The sequence below is a fragment of the Silurus meridionalis genome, chromosome 16, assembly GCF_014805685.1.
Source record: "Silurus meridionalis isolate SWU-2019-XX chromosome 16, ASM1480568v1, whole genome shotgun sequence".
In the NCBI taxonomy this organism is placed as follows: Eukaryota; Metazoa; Chordata; class Actinopteri; order Siluriformes; family Siluridae; genus Silurus; species Silurus meridionalis.
Genome location: NC_060899.1, coordinates 11011527 through 11033218, shown reverse-complemented (window position 1 = coordinate 11033218; position 21692 = coordinate 11011527). Strand labels below are relative to the sequence as shown.

General features: G+C 35.5%; 1 protein-coding gene across 1 annotated transcript in view; it reads left to right on the top strand.

Moving 5' to 3' along the window:
- The first annotated feature begins 322 nt into the window (after nucleotides 1-322).
- kcng1 (potassium voltage-gated channel, subfamily G, member 1) overlaps nucleotides 323-21692 on the top strand; it is a 28563-nt gene continuing 7193 nt past the window's right edge. Inside the window, exons 1-2 of the mRNA XM_046868812.1 lie at nucleotides 323-632; nucleotides 19777-20632. Coding sequence (XP_046724768.1) covers nucleotides 19850-20632 — 783 coding nt within the window. The 5' untranslated portion in view covers nucleotides 323-632; nucleotides 19777-19849. The remainder of the gene's footprint in view (nucleotides 633-19776; nucleotides 20633-21692) is intronic.

Genomic DNA, 21692 nt, shown 5'->3' with positions numbered 1-21692 from the left:
ATCAATAAGCACGTCAAACTTTTTAAAAAATAAACTTTCAAAGTAAAATTCTTAATAATTTAAGTAAAATGTAACTCTTCAGCAAATATAAACTGTTAAACTATATTTAATAGCTTTTTCTTTATAGCAAAGAAATTAAAGCTTGTAGACCTTTCTTTCCCATCATAAAAGTCATGTAAATGGAGATGCCTTGAAATGGTGGACGAAAAGCATGAATGGGTGAGCTGCAAATGCACCTTCACTACCAGCACTAACCTGCTGCTTGACCCCATCATCCATGATTATTCCAGTTTAACAAGGGGGAATCCTCCAGTAGCTAGAGCATGGTTGCTATGGATTTCTCTCAAAAGCTCTTAGAATAATGGCACATCCCACCTCTGATGTCAGAGCTGTTGATGTGTGTGTCTGTGTGTGAGTGTGAGTGAGCAAGGGAGGGGAGCTGTAGCCTGTTGCTTATGTTCCTCAGATGTGCCGCTAGCACTCACTGAACAACACAGACGAAGTGGAGTTAAGGCTCCGAGCAGCAGCTCGCACTGCTCCATCGCTTCTTCTTGTGACCTTCATTTTCTCTCAGTCAAATATATAAAAATGATGAGCATGTTCAGCTGCAGGCAAACCTGATCGACCTTGTGGTAAGTGTAAAGTCTTGTGTCCTTTCTGGTGGGTTTGGTTTCAGTTTCTCCAACTGAAAAACAAATGCATGTGCACTTCTGAAAAATACAAGTAACTGGAATGGTGTCATTGTTCAGAATTATTTTCTAATGCAGTCTGTTCGTGTAGAAAGTAAAAAGCTTAAAAAGATTTTGTAGATTCTGTCAACTGATGAGTCTAAAAAGATAATCATTTATTTACACCAAAAATGACATGCCTAAGTTCACTTGATAGATGAATATGAGCAGACAATTATCTGAGAACTCGGAATATGGAATATTATTCACGTATGCATTAAAACATATAACTCAAAGTATTTAAATGTATATAATAATACACAATGGACTGTTTTCTTTCTGCTCTCTCTCTCTCGCTCTCTCTCTCGCTCTCTCTCTTTCTCTCTCTCTTTCACACACACACACTCTCACATGCTTTTTCATAGGAACATACACATATATATCTGTTCATTCAAGCAATTATCCAATCATGTAGCATCATAGCAGTACACAAAATCATTCCGGTCAAGAGCTTGGCTTGATGTTCAGATCAAACATGTGGCTAAAATGTGACCTCAGTGATTTTGACCGTAGCAGCCTTTTTTTTTAGTGTGATCTTGTCCGTTCTGCTTTTTCCACATCATTGACTGATTGAATAAATGAGCAGGGATAAAGTTGTGATAAAACTAAGTTTAATAAACTTCTGCACACTTTTGTAGCATTAAAGTATATAGCATCATTTTACCATATACTTATGCAATAATCATTTTGCACACTAAAAAAAAAGTACAAAAATACCATATGGGTGTGATTAATATTAGACATTTGTTGCAGATGGTGGTGTAGATGTTCTTGTTCTTCTTCATCATTATGACTCACTTTTATAATATGATTAATTTGATGAAAAGCCTTACATCACAAGTTATTTATATATTATTTTTGTATACGTAATATATATTTTTATGATGGTGCTTATGGTTGTTTCTTTGAGGCAAATAGTCCTTCTCAAACTGCTTTTAAAAAAATAATTCAGATTTATACTATGAATCAATACTTCATCATAAAGCATCAAGACCATTTTTTGTGTTCCTTTATGTGTCTAAAATTTGAAAACCATTCAATTTTGCTGTTCTGCTTCAGAGGCTGAAACATTGACAATGTTTAGTCATTAGGAAAAAATAGTGCTGGAGGGAGAGTATGATTTCCTGTCACAAGCGAAAAAGATTTTTGCAAGCACGCACACTTCTGAGTTCCATCCATTGATCAGAGGCACAGAGTCAAGAATTACATTCAATCATAGTGTCAGCATAATGTTTATTCAACACCAGTTAACATGGTTATATTGCAGAAGTGTCAGACTTCAGTACTTCAGAGAAACCACGCTGCAGAACTGATTGTCTCTTTGTCATTTAGCGTATTGCACCTATCAGTTTTGAAAGTCTTTCCAGGGATTTGGGTTTTGAAAAGAACAGAGATTATTGCATGGAGCATGAAACTCCGTTCTTCTACTGGAAAATGTTTTTAAAAGTGTACAGATTAAGTCACTTTTGACAAAACACACTTTCTCTTGGCAGGCATGGTGTCTGAGCATGGAGCAACTCATACTGGAATTGACAGGAAATTTTGTTAAGGGTCATCAGTGCTGCCCAGTAAAAGAGAAAGTCTCTGTCAAAAAGCTAGTATCAATACATTAAGCAGCAGAGGTATAGCACTTTGAGGGACATCAGTCTGAACACCCACCTCCTCCCACTCAATCCCCAACTCCCAGAGTGCAATGTTTGCAATCGCTTTAATGGCTAGCTTGCGGGTGGGAAAGATTCCTATTTGCATATCATGAATTTCAAGCATGGACATAAGTATGATGAAAGTGAATTTAGTCCAAATAAATTGAAGTGTTGGTATCTGTAACGTCCTTGGCACAAAAACTTTCTCGACTTGAATGTCATAATAAGAAATGGAAGGAATCTGTCAGAATATTGATCAGTGATTACAGATATACATCCATTCACCAGCCCATCCATACATACATACATACATACATGCATTAGTGCACTCTAGTTATGGATATTTAGACTGAAAATGGTCCATCTGTCATAGTTATCATTATATAGTACTGAGTTTAAAGAAATTTACCTAAACTAAGAAATCTGAAACCACCAAAGACTATGTTGTTTGGTGATTATGTTGCTAATTTGTTGGTTGCTATATTTGTTAATCCTGTGGGAAGATTGCAGCTGTGTGCCATGCTGACATCACAGGTGGGCATTTCTTGCAAGTGACAGATCTCTTTAGACTTTAATAGTTTTGCTTTAAGTGGTCAATGAACTGCAACAAGTGAAAGTGAAGCCTCATGGCAGACTAATCATGTTTCCCCATGCTTTTTCTAAGCATGTTTATTTTACGTGGACAGAGCAGTTACTGATATCTGTATTCGTCTTACACAAGGAGCCAGCGTTAACAGGAAATACACCTGCTGCATGAACACAGTTGAATTTTATTTTTTTCCCCAATGAATCACACTCAACAATGCCATCATTACTGTCTGTTGTTTTCAATGCCATGTAAAAAATATGTGATTAATGTACAGTTATTTGTCAAGATACACAAATTACTAGTTTGTCATTGTGCCTTTAAAGTGCAATTATCAGCAATCAGAAATCATCATTGCTCATAAAGTTATATGTTTGTTGTATGTTTCTAAAATAGCAATGATTTGCAGAAACACTGTTCAAGATCATTAAAATATTGTTGCTTGTTCCATATTGTTCCAATTATGGAGTTAATCTGAAATGTTACAGGATATTAGTCTATTAGTCAAGTATAAAATCTTCTCAGCTTTACTTTGCTTGAGGCCATGTTGTTAGGACTATTGTCCAGTTCCACCAAAATCTATATTTACAAACTGCTCCTGTTGTTAGCAAAGTTACAATGGTGTTTAATAAAAGAAATTTTTTTTTTAACAAAAGCGATAAAGGCCAACGAGTTACGCCAGAGACTTGCCTCAGTTAGAAAGTGATCTAAGCACAGTGCCATGAGAGCTTCTGCTGTGGAAACTTATCTGTTAGACCAAAGTAAGCAAAAGCTAATGTTTCTTTTAACATAAATCAGAAGTGAAAAACTCTAAACTCGGGACTATGTAATTTTTTTAGACAATATTTGCATGCAAAACATGGACAAATCCATGAAAGCATATGATTTCCATAACCAAGAATCTACGTATAAGTTTACATTTCCAAGCAGCTATTTCGTAATGATGTCATACTGCAAGAGAGTAAGTAAGATTTCCAAGAGAGGACTTTTTTTAATATCACAACATAAATATATCAGGACCTCTTTCTTCTTATTAACAGGTAATTAAAAAGTAAACCACTGAAGATCACCTGTTTATTATACAGATGAATGTTTTTTTAACCATTGGTGCTGAATGTACTAATGATCATTTGATCAGAAAATACTTTTTGAACATTGATGTTTTCCAAGCGATATCTTTATGATGAATGATCCATATCTAATATTCGATTTGTACACAAGATCATTTATTTCTTCTTCGTTTTTTCTTTAGCCTGCTCTCATCTGGTTGTTTGGTTTCTGTTTTTATTTAACATTAATCAGGGTAATTAATTGAGTTAGAATTGCATTGCAGGAGCTAAGTAAATGCAGGACTAATTATAGCATAATCTTCTCTATCAAGGTATGCTACTTAGCTATTACTGTTCCGACTCCAAAATATTTTAGTCTCTAGTGAAAGATAAATCAATGTCTATTACATTTTAACACATTAAAGTTCATGTTGGCTGTTTGGATGGCTTCTGCAGGCTTCCAGGGGCTGAAAATCCATTCATTCACCTTTTGCTCTGTGTTCATGTTCACCACTCACACCGTGCTTAACCATTCCTTGGCAGTTTGGGGCCATTTTAATCCATCTTATCATCGAAAGTGCACTGCTGTCTTCTCAAAAGGTCACTGACACCATCAAATAAAGCTCAATATTTTTTCTAGCCCCTCCGAAACTCAAATTCGTCTCACCACATGTCCCCTGTCGTCTTTTGATGTCCTAGCCCAATACACCCTTCACTTAGCCATTGCATAGATGCATGTTGTGGGCAGCTGATTGTAAGAGCCATTCAAACACCCAGCGTCTACAGCACACTCACGATGCAACACTGCCACTCCCCCCACCGCCACCACCACCACCACCACAGACCACCATATTCTCAATTCCTGAAAGTACTTTGACATAATGGAGTGTATCCATACAGAAACAAATGTGTCTAATGGCTTATGTCTGCTGTCACCTACAATTGATGGACAATAACTAGATAACAATGTGTAATACAAGTTGCCTGTGGCAAAGATCTTGTGTTGACTGTATAATATTCAAAACAGATCACAGACAATTTGTTGAAAAGAAAACCGAAAAAATATTGATATGATTTCAACATTTAACTAATTATTTAAATCTAAGTACAATTTCATCTGTGTTAAATTTGTGTGTATGTGTGTGCATGTGTGTGCTCATTTACATTACAAGTAACTAGCTATTTATTATTTAACTTAAGTAAATTAAGGTAAAAGTGTTCAATTAAATTAAATCTATTGAGTAATATACAGTTATGTCTGGTGTTATGCTAACTAAATTAAAATGTGTTGAAGAATTTATTGAAATTAAGTAAGACTAACTTGAATAAATTTTCTTTATGGAAATGTTACTACTTAAGTTAAATGTATTAATTCCTTTCCAATACAACCAAATATTACATTCAAATTGCAACAACTTAATCTTTTGGTGTTTCTACTTAATTAATTTTAGGGAATAGATTGCTTTGAACCATATAAGTGCTAGTGACAAAATATAAAACACCAACAATCTGAAATAACTCAAACTTATTTGGTTGAAATCTAAAACATTTATTTTTGAATACAAGACATTTCAATGTCAACAGCTCCAAAAACAGTTTACTACTGTTCACTTATTTTCAACTTGAAACAAAACATGGATATAATTGGGATGAAATGTGGTACAATTTTCACTTAAACACTTTTCACTTAAATTACTTAACTTACAACAAGTGTTTTCATGAATGCAATTTTAATCTTTCTATTTTATTATTGTCAACATTGTACATTAACACTGAAGAATCCAAACTATGAAAGAACATGTATGGAATTATGCAGTAAACAAAAACATGTTAAACAACCCAGAAACTGTTTTATATTTTAGATGTAGATGTTTTAAAAGTAACTAAGCTTAGCTTAGATGACACTTTTGGCATTCTCTCAGTCAGTCCCACCTGAAATGGTTTTTTAACAATCTTTCCAACAAAGCTGTAATTCAGAGTTATTTAACATGTTTTGTTTAGTACATACATATACATATACATTTTCTTCAGTAGTTTGGATATATTCAGTATTAATGTACAATGTTGAAAATAACAAAAATAAAGAAAACCATTGAATGTAATTGTAAAAAAGTTGTAAAATATTAATTGTACTTGCAGATATGTAGAAAGAGAATGACAAATACCTTGCAAATTTTAAAGATCTGAAAGGAGTCCTCTTTTAAGTAAAGTGAAAGACCTGCCAGGGCTGCTGTTCTGGCTACAGTGAAGTTATTCTCCTCCTGATGCAGAAACAAATACATTGCATAAAGATCTCAGGGTCCAGTGTTTACATTTACTAATATGTAATGCAATGCACTAAATTATATTTAACTGTTATTCATATGCCATCAAAACCTCTTCCATTTTTTCAGCAAAATATCATATTTTCCTCTTTTTGTACAGTTTCAGTAGCTAAGGTGTATATTTGTCAAGAGCAGCATAGAACAAAATGGCAGATTTTGATTTGTTATCCTGTGAAATTTGCTGTAGAGCTTTATTGGGAACATTTTTCAAGACCAGTCAGTGGTGCAAAAATGACTGACACTATGTGGGTCCTAGTAAAAGTCTTTTACTTACTTGAGCTTTATAACAGAGTGCAGGCCATCTATATTTTAGTTCAGCAAAGGAATGAGCTGAATTTACAATGTCTTTGCCTAAGAGCAAAGTTGTGTTGCATATGCTGATGGAGAAGAGTCATTTCTCTTTCTGCTACAGCCTTCTTGAACTGGTCCACTATCTCAAGCCTCTTGTTTTTTTAGAGTGTCCTTAATCTGTCCACAGGGATAATTTGGAAGGAAATTGATTTACCCTCTTCTGGGTCTTTTGATGCTGGCCCTGGATGCTGAACCCTCTGGATCAGTCCTGTTTTGCTTTCCTGCATTCACAGCCACATTCTTTATGTCAGCCCTGATCAGTTTGGTCCTGTAGTTGCCTATTTTGAAGTGTAGGCTTTTTTTCCAACCATCATAAACTGTTGTGGAATCTTTTCCTTTTACACAGGGGTGTTTGATTACTAGAGCAGTCTTACCACTCTGTTTGGAACTAGGATAGACTTTATGCTTATACATTTTAGCAGCCATTGCATCTAGTATGTTGTGTTTTCCCTATGTAAAAGGCAGCTTTGCCTTCTATTAGAGTGTACTCCAACTCGTATGAGATTTTGGGAACAACAAAGATCTCTGGCCAACGGCTAAGGCACTCTGGTGAATCTACAGACAGTAGCACTGTGTTGTCTAAACTTGAAGAACTCAGATCTGTTTGAACCAGTTTAACTTAACAGTCGCTCTGGAGGCTAGGTCCACGATATTAACTGAATTGCATAACACATTGTCAAACTCTGGGTCTTCAAATCGAAGCCGAAAATTCCAGTTCAATTTATCTTTAACTTCAGCAATGAGGCCATGTACTGTACATTCTCATGATGAGAGGGCAAAATCAGCCTCTCAGCTTTGTCATCATCTAGGATTACTCTCAATTTCAGGACATCAGTCACTTCCATTGTACTGTATTAGGGTGTCCATGATTGAGGCTGTAATGTCTCAACAGTCCTGTTTTTAAGGCCCTAGAATATTCACACAATTTACATTTTCACATTATGTGGTCATCATTAAAACATATGGAAAAATAAACTTGGGATTAAAACATTTTGACTTTTGTAAATCACTTCAACTAATTGATTGAAACTGTTTTAATTGTTTTAAGTTATCCACCTCACGCGTATGAATGGCAATGGCTGCAGTCATCAAAGTTACTACAGCCTCGAAGTGTTATATAACAACTGGAATAAATAAATGGGACTACTGTAAATTTGAAGCTTTTGCTAATGTTGCTAACAGGTTGCTAATGTCTCCTAAGTCTCTATTTTGTTTGAATAGTCAGGTGGTTAACGTATGTTAATATAAGCTAACAGAAAAACAAGCTAACCTAAACAAAATGATAATGCTTACGGATTTTAGAAAACTAACTTAACTACAAAGAACTAGTTAACCTAAGCAGTAAATACTTTTCCAACCTGTTTCTCACCATTGGAGTCTGATACCGAATATATACAGTCAACCCCCGATAATTCATGGTTTAAAACTCGTGGCTCGGAAAATTCACGGGTTCTCATTTGGAGCCTAACTAACAGCAAGTTGCTGTTCCGCAGCGGGACTGAATGTTCAGGAACGTTAGGAATAATATTTTAAACTATGTATTTGGTCGAATACTGTACACTATTATGTTTATAAAGTGACATAATGTTTAGATTAATTCACTAAGGTACCATAGGGGCTGCGGAGGTGCTTCCAAAGCATCCACTGTATATGGATGCTTTTCAAAATACCTGGTTAAATTATATCAAACAGCATACAATTCAATCAAATAAACCTTACAGTAACGTTTGTTTAAACCAAAAGGGCAGTGTGTCCATGAACGCCACTCCTTCAATAAGGTGTAAATATCTAGTGCAGAAGCTCCTCTGTCCTGCCTACAGGTTGCAGATAGCAAGCATGTCCGAGGTAGGGACACAGCAAGATGACATAACATGTTCAAGATAGATAATTAGTGCAGAATTACAGGTTCAAGGGTAAAGTCCAAGTTTGTGATTGTACTTAAAATTTTATTAGATTAAAGAATTAAACTGTTGTTAATAAGACCAAACTCATCAACTATATCATGCACAAGTAGTTAAATAAATACATTTCATGTAGTCTACTTAAAACATGCAAAACTATTAACAATAAATGAGTTGCAGTGCGTGCTCATTTTCTTTAAGTTGCAAGTCAACTCAATGGAATTTATAAACAATACTGTAAAACAAAGAAAATTGAACATTTTAAATGTAATTAAAACATTTGAGTTACAATATCACACATTTACTTTTTGAGTTAAGTTAAATTAATGCTAATGTGTGGCGTCAATATTTGAGAATTAAGTTATTTTTACTTATTTCTTTCATTAAAATGTCCTGTTGGGTTTTACAGTGCAGTCATTACATGGCAAAAAGAAAAATGTAAAAAAAAAAAAACGCTTATATCCAAATTACAAAAATGACTGAAAGGAACATTGACTAAATCTTGTTGCTTTAGATGTTTTGTGAATAGACAATGATTATCAGATACAGTGGCGTTAAGTCAAGGGTATTTATTCTTTTCCACAAAGGGCCAGTGTGTCATGTGTTTTCCTTATTTGGTTAGAATGAAAAATCTGCACCCACACTGGCTCTTTGTGGAAAATATTGGTCACCCCTGCCCTAAACTCATAACAGTCGAGTTCATGGATTTATTAAAAAATACTGAGTTGCTGAATTAATTTATTCATTTTTAAATACATGACATGATATTCATTTTAAGTTTAAATCATTGCCAGCAGACATCTATGGCAGTTTGTTATTCTGTCTCAGTGATGCATGAAATTTCAGGCTTTTAATGTGTTAAGTTCTAAAATAAAACTCTTACACCGAACAAATGATTAATACATCACTTTTCAAAGTATTTCTCCAAAGTTGGCCACTTGTACCCATTAGATTCTTTGCGAACAATAATCAGTTTAAGCATTTTATGTTACCAATATGTTAATAACTACATACTTGATAAAAACAAAATGAAAGCAAAAACTGATGGTTAATATGAAGCATGTCAGCTGAATGTTTATATATTAGTGTAAGGCAAAACACAAAAACCTTCCTAGTGCACACACACACACACACACACACACACACATATATATATATATATATATATATATATATATATATATATATATATATATATATATATATATATATATTACAGTAGAACACTTTTTCTGATCAATTCATCTTTATTTTGCCTAACGCTGTTAACAATGGACATTGTCCGAAAGCAGAATTACAGAGATAAAGAGGTTGGGAAGTTGGAAAATCCCTGAGACGGTACAAGAAAAAAACTTTGCGAGGAACCAGACTCAAAATGGAACCCATCCTTATCTGGACGGCCTCAAATGTCTATTCATTGTAGTTCTATCATTGTTGAGGTGTACTGTTTAATGATAGGCACCTAAATGCAAAACTGTTCAAACAAACTGTGGTCGTAAGCCATTGTAGCAGACTCTTAAAATGAATTACAGTCCAAATCCATCCTCATAGTTCGTGAGTTGCTCAGTAATTACATAGATCTTTAGGTTGTTCAGGGGGAACCATCCTTAGCTGTACAGAGTGGTCTCCAATTAAAGATAACTCTAACCAGAGGTAGGGTATTGGGATAAATCAAACGATCATGTCAAAAGATATGTAGTGAAGAATGGGACAGTAGCACTGGTGAGAGAGAGAGAAAAGGTAGTGTGTGAGAGAGAGAGAGAGAGAGAGAGAGAGAGAGAGAGAGAGAGATGGTACAAGGTGAAAAGAAAAGAGAAAAATAAGGATTATTAATTTTACTTATCATATTTGATAATATACAGTATATAATATCATATCTTGATTATAATAGAAAGCATAGCACCTGTGAAATATATAGATGGTGGTATGGAATGTGTTTTTTTAATGGTTAACTAACATCTTAATTAATCTGATATAACCTGCTCACAAACTTTGCAACAGGAATATGACCAAAAACAATGATCACATTTTCAGGAACCTCCATATTTGCCCAAGACTCTCAGCTGATCTGGTGCCCAGTATGTAATCATGTGTGTTGTTATCACTAGTCAAGAAACCCAGTGAAGTTTTACAAGTTGAAAATAAATAATTCGAAATCCAGAGTGCTGGAATTCAGAGCCAAACTGAAACAAAATATGTGTTTACTTTCAATTATACATATAATATTTGCTGGATACATACTGCATTTAATATTTCCCTAATTATGTTACAATAATACTGTGATATCAAATGACTGTATTTTACATCATGATTTATGTTTAATTGTAAATATTAATGAATCAGTCTGGTTCCATTTTTCAAACAGAGACATTGTGGATGTATAAACAAACACGATGTACACCTTCGCACACAATACGTATTCTGAGCATGATTCATTGAAATCAGCATGAAACAGCTGCAGCACTGTGGCAAAGGTTAAGCTCAGAGCAGATATAGAGACGAGTACAGCGACTGAATATCAAATGCTTCTTTATCTATGTTGGTCCATGATAAGACCTGGGATTGAAATTATAGCTCTGAAGAGTTGCTTTTTTTCAACATATTCAGCGATTTATTAAATCCACCCACAATATTAAAAAAAAATGCCTGAGATGGTACAAACAAAGGTCATACAATGTGATTTTGGCTACAGGCAGATTCAGATCTGAACATTTTAACACTTGAAACCTATTTTGACATGTGTTCTGTTTACAAAGAATAAGTATAAGAGAAGATATAGCCCAAGAGACGTTAGTGTGTAGCCTGAGGTGCATCTCAAAAATATATCTTCTTGTATATTCACCATGTCAGAGCTCTAGAGAGGCTATGAAGGATTGAAGCACTTTTCAACAGAGTACAGAGGTGCCAAGTGGATTTCTTCTAGTTTTCCATTTTTTATCTCAGATAAGGTTGTCTTGCTTCCATCTAATATGCAAGGTTATGTAGAGGTTAAAATGGAACAATTTTCTGCTTGACTTTTTGACTGAATTTACTGTGTGAATGATTGCATCCATATACACATAAAAAATATAACAGATTGGTATATATTCATTTGCTTTATTTCACCAATGTCTTTATGCAGTCCACAAAAAAAGTTCATGAAACATCCAAAATCAAGAAAAATGAGCCACGACGGCACTGTTCGATATTTGAATCTGAACAACAGCACTTATAGGACTAGCAGAGATGTTCAGATGAGCACACATTCCAGCTTGCAGAGAAAGAAGAAAAGTCCTCCAGTGAAATCTCTCAGAGGATCCTTTCCAGTGGAAAGAGCCTTGGTGAGTGGGAGAGCAGAGTGCAGAAGTCATGGAAAAGAAGAAATAAAAGATCCAGGATGTGAACAAAGCAATGGAGCTGGATAGGTGGGAGGCAACAGCTTAGAGCATGAGATGCGTGGGAAGGGGTGGACCAGGGTTGCCAAGCATTCTCACCAGGAAGCAGAAAAATAGTGTCCAAATAGAACTGAGTTTCAGCCTCAGACATGGCAACCAGAAACAATACATGAGCAGTGAAAATGGCGTGTATAGGAAGTCAATTAATTACGGCATGTTTTGATTGTGTCCAAAGGTCTGAAAGGATATTGTTTGTTAAAGGCCATTGTAATAGAGCACTACATAATCATATACAGTATATGTCAAATACATCAATTAAAGCATGCCATTCACGAGAGCCATAGAAGCCTTTACATATTGTATAACAAAATAACCCAGATAGCTCTATTTTATATGTTGCCTGACACTTGCCAGTCACCACATGAAATCTACATCATTCACATTCACACCACAATGCACTACAATGGCACAGCAGAACCTGGTTCCACCTCACAGCTCCAGGTTTTGATCCTGAACTCTGTGTGGAGTTTCATGTTGTCACCATGACTAAGTCGGTTTTTCAAGGTTCTCCGGTTGCCTCCCACATCCCAAAAACATGCTGGTGGGTGGACTGTCTATGCAAAATTGCCTAAAGGTGTGAATGAATGTGCCAGATACTGACTGGTGTCCCATCCACTGAGTGTTTCTGCCTGACACCCAGCTTTTCTGGGATAGGCATTAGATCCACTACAACCCTAGTTAGGATTAAAGACATAATGATGACTAAATTAATAAATAAATTATCAATAAACTATAATTATTAAGGGTCTTAAGGCACTCTGCACTTCACAACTAAAGAGAAAAAACATCTTTGGTCGATAAGCAATCATGCTTGGGTTTCACAAGAAAACACCCTTATTGACCATCTTTACTATACATACAGAATGGTGTATTGAACAGACTAGGCTGTTGAAAATTTTTTTTTCAAATATTTTTTTTCAAATATTTCAGCATTAATTCAGTAAATCTTGTTGGCACCTTTTGGTAGGCAGCAGTAAGTGTGAATGACCTGGAGCATGTGTGAGGTGGCAGCATGAACACTGAGATGAAACCAGAGTCCATCTGTGAGTGGAACAGTCTGAGGTGGGAAGATATGCTGGTTGTTTCAACAAAATCTCAATTCTGTGCGTCAAAAGCCAATGCAGATGATAAGCCCTTGAGCAATGTTGCTACTGCAGCATGAGAATTAATACAGAGTTTTAAGAGGAGCTACTTTTTACATGTGATTAGGGTTCTAAACGTGGCTTTCCAATCTAATTAATTTTATTTCTGTTTCATGGACACACACGCACACACACACACACACACACACACACACACACACACACACACACACACACACACATTTATATGCACCATTTAGCTGCACCTACAATGACCTGGACTGTTATAACCACATTCCCCTGTCTCTAGTGAGGACTTTGATTATGACCCCAGTAGTCCTACTGATCACAATCCAACCAGTCCTATCTGCGTATCCATCATTCCTTATGCAATTTATTGAAATATACATCCTTACTTTACTCTTTATCCCGTTTTTTGTACTTATGTTCTGTATTTTGTTCTTTTGTCCTTTTAACTCTATTGTCATGAGCATATTTTTGCCAAATTTACATTCCTGCAATGTCACTCGTTCTAAAAACACACATTAATGTACCATAGTGTGCATTCTGTCCTTGCACCATATTCTCGTGCAGTGTGGTGCACAATATATCTTGTGTGTCTGTTGCCTAGTTTGGGGACATGCGACTAAACTTTCTCTACATGAATTATACACTGCATAACTCTGCTAAAGACATACATGCAAAGTAATGCAGGGGGAGTGGTAGCTCAGTGGTTAAGGTGCTGGGTTACTGATCAGACGTTTGGTGGTATGTCTGACCCCAGCTTCTGAGCAAGCTGGGGTTTCCAAAAATTGAATTTCACTGTACTGTAATGTATATGTGACAAATAAAGGTTATTCTATTTAAAAAAAAAAAAAACGCATCTGTTGTCAGTGTAATATATGAAAGCATAACAAACTCTGAATGCTGTACAGGTTTTCATCTTACAGACTCAGGGAATTGTGCATTGTTCCTAGTAATACCTTAGCGTGCTGAAAAGGAATTTCTCAAGGGTAAAAGTCAACTTATAAAACTAAAGCACTTCCGCCCACTTCCACACCAATTGGCAGGTAAAAATGTGTTAATGACTGGGGGTGGGGTTGTGAAAACTGTTGGGAGCTTCGACCATGTGTGTACGACACCCTTTCTTTAAATGTGTTAATCACAGTGTTGGTTTTAACAGCATTTCCTGTTACAAAGTGGATGCATTTTTTTCCTTTTTAGATCACATAGCTTTTAAAGAGTTACTATTGTCTCAACCAAGTGACACAGTTCTGAACTATTTCAAAACACATTGTAAACAGTAAACATGTTGTCCACAATCATTTGAAAGTAAAGTTTAGAGTTCATTGTTACTGTACTACTAATAGTTTAACAGGTTAGACATTACATGCTGCATATATTATTGGTTGTTATTTGTCTTATTCAGTTCAGTGCAGTTTAGCTGTTTCTCAGTGAATAAGTGTTTAAAACTTTTCATGATTAAGTTGCGTGAACTGATGTTAACGAAACCTCTCAAACTGTCATGTTACTTGTTCAATTTATTCATCTACAGATAAGTTGAATGACTGTGCAAGCAATTTTATTTATCCTAAAGCTATTATTAGGCATGATTTAAAAAAAAGCCCAGACTCAGCAGCAATGACCTTGATACTTTTACACACACACACACACACACACACACACACACACACACACACACACACACACATGCATAGAGTGTGGGGACTTTCCTACCCCTTTATTTGGAACAACTATGCACATTATACTGTAGGAAATCATGCAAATAAAGGGTCTTCAGTCAGTGAACTGTAGAATTGTGTCAGTGGCAGTATCTTTGACCATGGCATGGCTGTTTGTACCAGATAGGTCAGTTTGAGTATTTCAAAAGCTACTGCTCCTTGAATTTTCATGCCCAAAAAGGACATTTTTTTTTTGCCAATTAACTGACTAGTTTCAATGAATCTGTGTCCACTATAGCACTAGAACCCTATTCTTTGTTGACGGGAGTTAAACTTGTTGTGGTCATCTGCCATTGTAGCCAATCCACCTTAAAGTTTGATGTGTTGCGCATGCTGAGATTCTGCATCCTGTTCATGATACTCATTAGCTTCTGTTATCTCAGTAACAAGACATTTCACCCTGCAGAACTGCCAGTCACTGGGATCTTTTTGTATCCCACACTGTTCTGTGTTAAAACCCAAGAGACTATTCGGTGTTAAAACACTAGAGACTGGTCAGTGTTAAAAATCAGCATTTTCATGTGGTGTGAACAAGCATGGCATGGTCAAACACATAGAGATCACATTTTCCCTGTTGTTATGTGATGTTTGATGTAAGCATTAACTGAAGTTTTTGACATGCATCTGCATAAGTATATGCCCCATGTTTAGCTAATTTGGATAATACCATTAATTAATAGGTGTTCCTTTTGAACGTGAATTCCCAGTTTGGGAAACAAGTATATAAATATACATGGTCCTGGGTGCATTACATACTACTACTAGAAAGATTAAATAAGTGTTTGAATACTTTGTTTCTCTTAACCACAGTGTTAATCTCTGCTGAGACCTTGTTCTTTAGATGCACATTATGATTAGTATGTGTTTATGCTTCCCTCCTGTGTAATTGCTCCTCTCTTGTTCCATACCGCTCTCTGTAGCATGGAAAGGTGGCACAAAAAGCGAGTAATGGGAGCATGTAGAGACAGCAGACCCTTCCAACAGTACAGGGGGTTTAATTTAAAAGGGCTGGAAACAAAAGACCCTGAAAAAAGCATAATCATTATCTGGTGCTGACTGACAGTGCAGGTGCTTAATAAGCATCCAGTGACACATTTTTACCATGGATTTAGTCAGTCAAAGACCCCTATCTTAATCCCTGATTGGAACATGAATGTGCTGTGATACAGACACTAATTTGTGACTTGTGAACCAACTGCTTCTTAATCACAGTAATTAACTTAATTAGTTTGGACATGGGCCGAGTGCTTGAGCTACTGTGGTGTGAAATGTCTTTTTAACCATGATCCGGAATGTGTTGCTAAAGATGTGTGAATATATTAGAGTCTGTTTATGATTATTTTTTTAGTTGTGCTATCAAGAGGATATATAAACATGAATAAATAATAGTATAATTTATACAAAATAAAATAAAAAGAATAATATAAAAAGGATTATCATTACAAATGATATCTCTTACTGCAGATATTAATGTGATGTTCAAAGCATTTAGAAGTACTTAACATATACATTTCTTACTTAACATGCAAGTATGTTAAAGAACTACTTTTTCTAATACAACCTGGTGTGATACTGAGGAATTGAGTAAGAGAGAGAGAGAGAGATAGAGAGAGAGAGAGAGAGAGTGGGTGAAAATGCTGGTTAATCTTCAACTGAGTTAAATTACCTCTCTTTTCAAAGCTTTTTGTTAATATAAAACTATAAAGCTTGGTTGCAATATGTCAGTTTAATCTGTTGGCTTACTGTAACCAAGCTTTATAGCTTTATATTAACAATAATGGTTAAAAGAAATGGCAAAGAACCTATAAAGACTCAAGGATGCTCCGGTCACTCAACTTCAAAGACGCTGATTCACAATCTTTTCCCTAAAAGGCCAGCAGTAGCACTGCTGCTGAGCTAAAGGGCAGTGGCGCCTATTAGAAAAGTGCTTTTTGGTGCATTATCGAGGATCCCTTCAGCTGAGCACTCAGTATAATACCATTAGCTGTTTGTTCCATGAGCCCTTTTGGGTGGGTAATTAGAGTTGCAGTGGTCACATAAGAGAGCACTCATTCCTTTACAAAGGAAATGGGAGACTATAGTACTTTGCGGCAAACCTCAAAATATCTGAAGGATTTTTAAAGCTTTTATTTACCTATACACTATACTATATATATGAGGCCCTGTTATAGAAGACATAAAAATCTGACTATTTAGTTGGCTATTGAATTCACTATATTTAAATCAATTACTTAAAACATCTGTATTTATTTGTTAATAACCCTAACCCTAACTCTAGATTTTTTTTTCTATGTTCAGGCATTTACATTTTTAATAATAAATAAATTCAGATTTTCAGATATAAAAAAAGGTTGCACATTCAAGTTCCTTAGTTCAACTAGTCAACATTATTTATTTTCCTTGAGGTAACTTTTTTGAGTTTAAATTCTAGCACCAGCAAGCTGACACTGGGCCCTTAAACAAGGCCCTCAACCCTCACTTGCTCAGTTGTGTAAATGAAATAAATGTAAATGGCCCTGGAGAATGTAGGTGTGGTTTGAGCCTCTTGATTCTAATGAAGGGCAATTGCAATGCTATAGCCTACAAAGACATTCTATACAAACTTTGGTGACTATTTGATGAAAGCTCACTGAGTTATGATGGTCAAATAAAAACATACTGTAATTCCACATACTGTAATTCTGGACATTATAGTGTTTTGTAGATATTTATATTTTGTTATTATAAGTTCAATGTTTCTTTTATTTGACAACCTGTGTACTAGGCAGCATGACATTCAATTGGTGTGTACCCATTAAGGCAGTGTGTAGTATATCTAGGGAAAATAATATTTGCACTGAATTAAATTTCTGATTGGTAAATTGAATATCTGATTGGTAAATTCAAATTAGCAAAATAAAATTAGATATTCAAGAACAGCTGGGTTATAAAAGCCCTAGATAGGAATTACAGATTACAGTGTTTATTTGAGCAACAGTAATGTTCTTTGCAGAGAGGACATTCTAGTCATTAATATGCTTCTAGCCCTGTCTATTTAAAGTGTGTATTTGGATTCACAATGTCTGTATCTGATAACAGGAAGTACCCATTACTATGTTACTCCATTACTGCTGAACAATCATTGACATAAGTTTGTGTTGATTTCATGTCCATTGGCAACAGATGGTTGTATATATAGAAAGGTTCATGATTATAAAACTGACATTTATTACATGATTATAACATGATTGGAACGTAACATTTTGTGTTCCTGCTAATATTACAATTAGAACTCATTATTTAGCAGAAATATATATAAATTATTATTATTATGGTGATTTTAAATACTGGTTTCTTGGATTGGGCTAAAATATCGATGCCATCAATATTCACAACAATGATGAGATAAAAGCCTTTTCTTCATATTGTGTGTTCAAAAGACAACAAGAATATATTACAATAGTATAAATACACTGATTGACAAAAAAGTAATATTTCTCAATTTGAGCCATATGAATCCAGGCATTGTCATATGCCTGTGCTATCAGGTATGAAATAATCAATGGAAAAAAAAAATTTTGAACACATATCATTACTGAACCTTGACATGACCAACTGAAGCATCCCCAGATCATAACACTTCCCCCACCTACATGTATGCAAGGCATCAGGTATGATGGGTGAATCATGTTATTCACATCTCTTCTTACCCTGATACACTCATTGCTCTGCAATAGGATAAATCTGAATTCATCAGACTACATGACATTTTTCTATTCCACCAGAGTCCAATCTTTATGCTCTCGATCAGTGGTCACTTAAGAGAGCACTCATTTTTTTTACAATAGGATTGGTAGACTATAGTACTCTGCGGCAAACCTCACAATATAAGACTTTAAAAGCTTTTATATAACCTATACACTACACTATATTTGAGGCCTTGTAATGGAAGCATATATAAAGATCTGACTATTACTTTCACTATTAAATATTGCATTTAAATAAATTACGTAAAAATAAGAACATGACTGTATTTATTTGTTTCAAATGCAAAGATTACCTATTTCTATGTCCAGAAATCCACAATAAAAACATCCAGATATAAAAATATGTATTATTCAGGTTCCTAATTCAAGTGCTCCAATTCAACCAGTAAAGTTGGTTTATTCCTTTATCTTCAGTAACTTTTTAAGCAGTTCAGCATTCCAGTGAATCTGGTGCCTTCCACAGTACCTCAGTAACAGACCCCTGCAGGCCACCATACACACATTCACACTCTAATTATTACACTCTTATGAGCAATTTAGCTTAAATGGTCTGCCTACCTGCATCATGGACAGGTGGAGAGAAAAATAAGATGGAGGACCCATGCAAACAGAAATGGAACAGAAAACTTACAGATGGAAATCCAAACTCAGGCTTGAACAAATATTTTTCAGACTACCCAGAGATAGGCAAAAGAAAAGAAGCCTGCATTGTGGACAGGTAGAAAACTAGCGAGGCTGGAAGAAACCGATGCAAGCATAAGGAGAACATACAGTAAAACTCTGCACAGACTATAACCCAAACTCAGGAGTGAACAAAAAAATGTCCTGACTACCCAGAAATAGGCAAACACAAACAAGCCTAGAATACAATATCTAGCAAATCAGCATGTTCACAACAACAATGGGATAAAAGCATTTTCCTCATGTTGACAGCATTCAAAAATATTTTGTACAAATACTATATCTGTACACATATATATATATATATATATATATATATATATATATATATATATATATATATATATATATATATATATATATATGTGTGTGTGTGTGTGTGTGTGTGTGTGTGTATGTATGTATGTATGTATGTATGTATGTATGTATGTACATTTTAATGTTTAAATCAGTTTGAATCAATCATATGGATGTATACTAATCCATTTGTTCATCATTCTGTTGTGCAGGTGAGGGCTAGTGAATAATTGCTGGCCTCCAGGCATGTGAGACACTCTGAGATTGGAGGCGTCTGGGTGAAAGATGACTTTACTGGCTGGTGATAGCTCCGACTATGACTACAGTGCCTTGAGCTGTATCTCCGACATCTCATTCAACCCACCACCCATCCAGGATAGCGAGGCCCTTAAGGGTGTTTACTACAAGCGTGCCCGGTGTCTTGCTAAGGATCCTGATGTAGATCCCAGCCTCTTGCCTGGCATCCATCGCTTACATGCTATCATCAATGTGGGTGGTCTGCGCTACCAGTTGCCATGGAGCACGCTGGATGACTTCCCGCTGTCCCGTCTGGGCCGTCTGCGTCTGTGTACAAGCTTCGATGAGATCATGTGTGTGTGCGACGACTACGATGTGGCTCGGAATGAGTTCTTTTTTGATCGAAGCCCATGTGCTTTCCGTGCCATTCTGACATTCCTGCGTGTCGGCAAGCTGCGGGCTTTGAGGGACACTTGCGTTCTGTCTTTCCAAGAAGAACTGCTGTACTGGGGTGTCCCAGAGGAAAAGCTCGAGTGGTGCTGCCGAAGGCGCTTGATTCAGCATATAGAGGAGCGGGACGAGCTGGAGAGAGTGGCTGAGGAAGACGAGGAAGAGGAAGATGATGAGACTGATGGGGGTGGCAGGGAAGGAGGTCTGGAAAAAGAATCTCGTGTTGGTCGCTGCATGGTCAAGCTTAGGGATATGGTGGAGAGGCCACACTCAGGTCTCCCTGGAAAAATCTTTGCTTGCCTCTCAGTGCTCTTTGTCACTATCACAGCAATTAATCTGTCCATAAGCACCATGCCTGCTATGAGGGAGGAGGAAGAAGCTGTAAGTTCCTGAATTTGTTACATCACTGTTTTTGTAGGTTAATTAATACATAAATTATGTCACATAATTTGTCAAATTGCATTCAGTGTTTAAGAGCTGTACAATTGATTTCACTAGTATTTCAAACATAGTCAGGTTTTTAAATGTATAAAAAAAAATTAGAAGATGAGACATAAAAATAATAATAAAAAAAAATAAAAATTGGAATATTTAGATTAATTTGATTTACTACAACCTAGTAAAAAAGTAAATAACTGAACTGAGTTCATCATAAACGGATGGGAAAATATCAGGTATCCCACTAAGCAGCTTGGAGGATTCCCTGGATTATGCAAATGTCAAAGGAACAAAAACTACATTCTGTCTTTAACTGTCTTTTTACACCCATAACCATCAATTGCTGAATTTTCTACCACAGTTTTAAAGCCTAAGCACTATAGTACTATAGTCGTTCTTATACAAATATATACAATTTTGAATGAAAAATAGTACGATTGGTCACAATGCTTATATGGACCTTAGTATGTTCTGTATTAAGTCAATGAGTGTGAGATATCTGATTGAAAACCCTGATTACTAAAAAAAATCATTAAATTCCAAAAGTAATTGCTACACACATCTTTCATGTACCATGAATTTTTGTCTTCAATGATCTGGCCAGGTGAATTTTATTTACATTAGACTAAGAAAAAAACCCTCAAAGTTATAGTATTCAGAAGTCTTAAATTTACAGTCAAGAACATTTTATAGAATATAATAATTTTAATACTGTTATCACTTCTGTAATTGTCCCAGAATATAGGGCAGGTGCAGAGAAAAAATATCCTGAAAATGTATGTTCAGCTGTATTCAACATAAAAACTTTAATTTCATTTTAATTATAAATGTTAACTGAATGTATTAACAAAGTCTTGAAAAATTGGCCTGTCTTATCTTTAGGAATGTGTATTAAGAACTGGTATGCTTTTGGACGGATACATAATTGGGTCAATAAGCTTCAGGACAAATTATACTGTTATCGATACTTGCGTTGTTTCTCCATATACTTCAGTCTTAATGG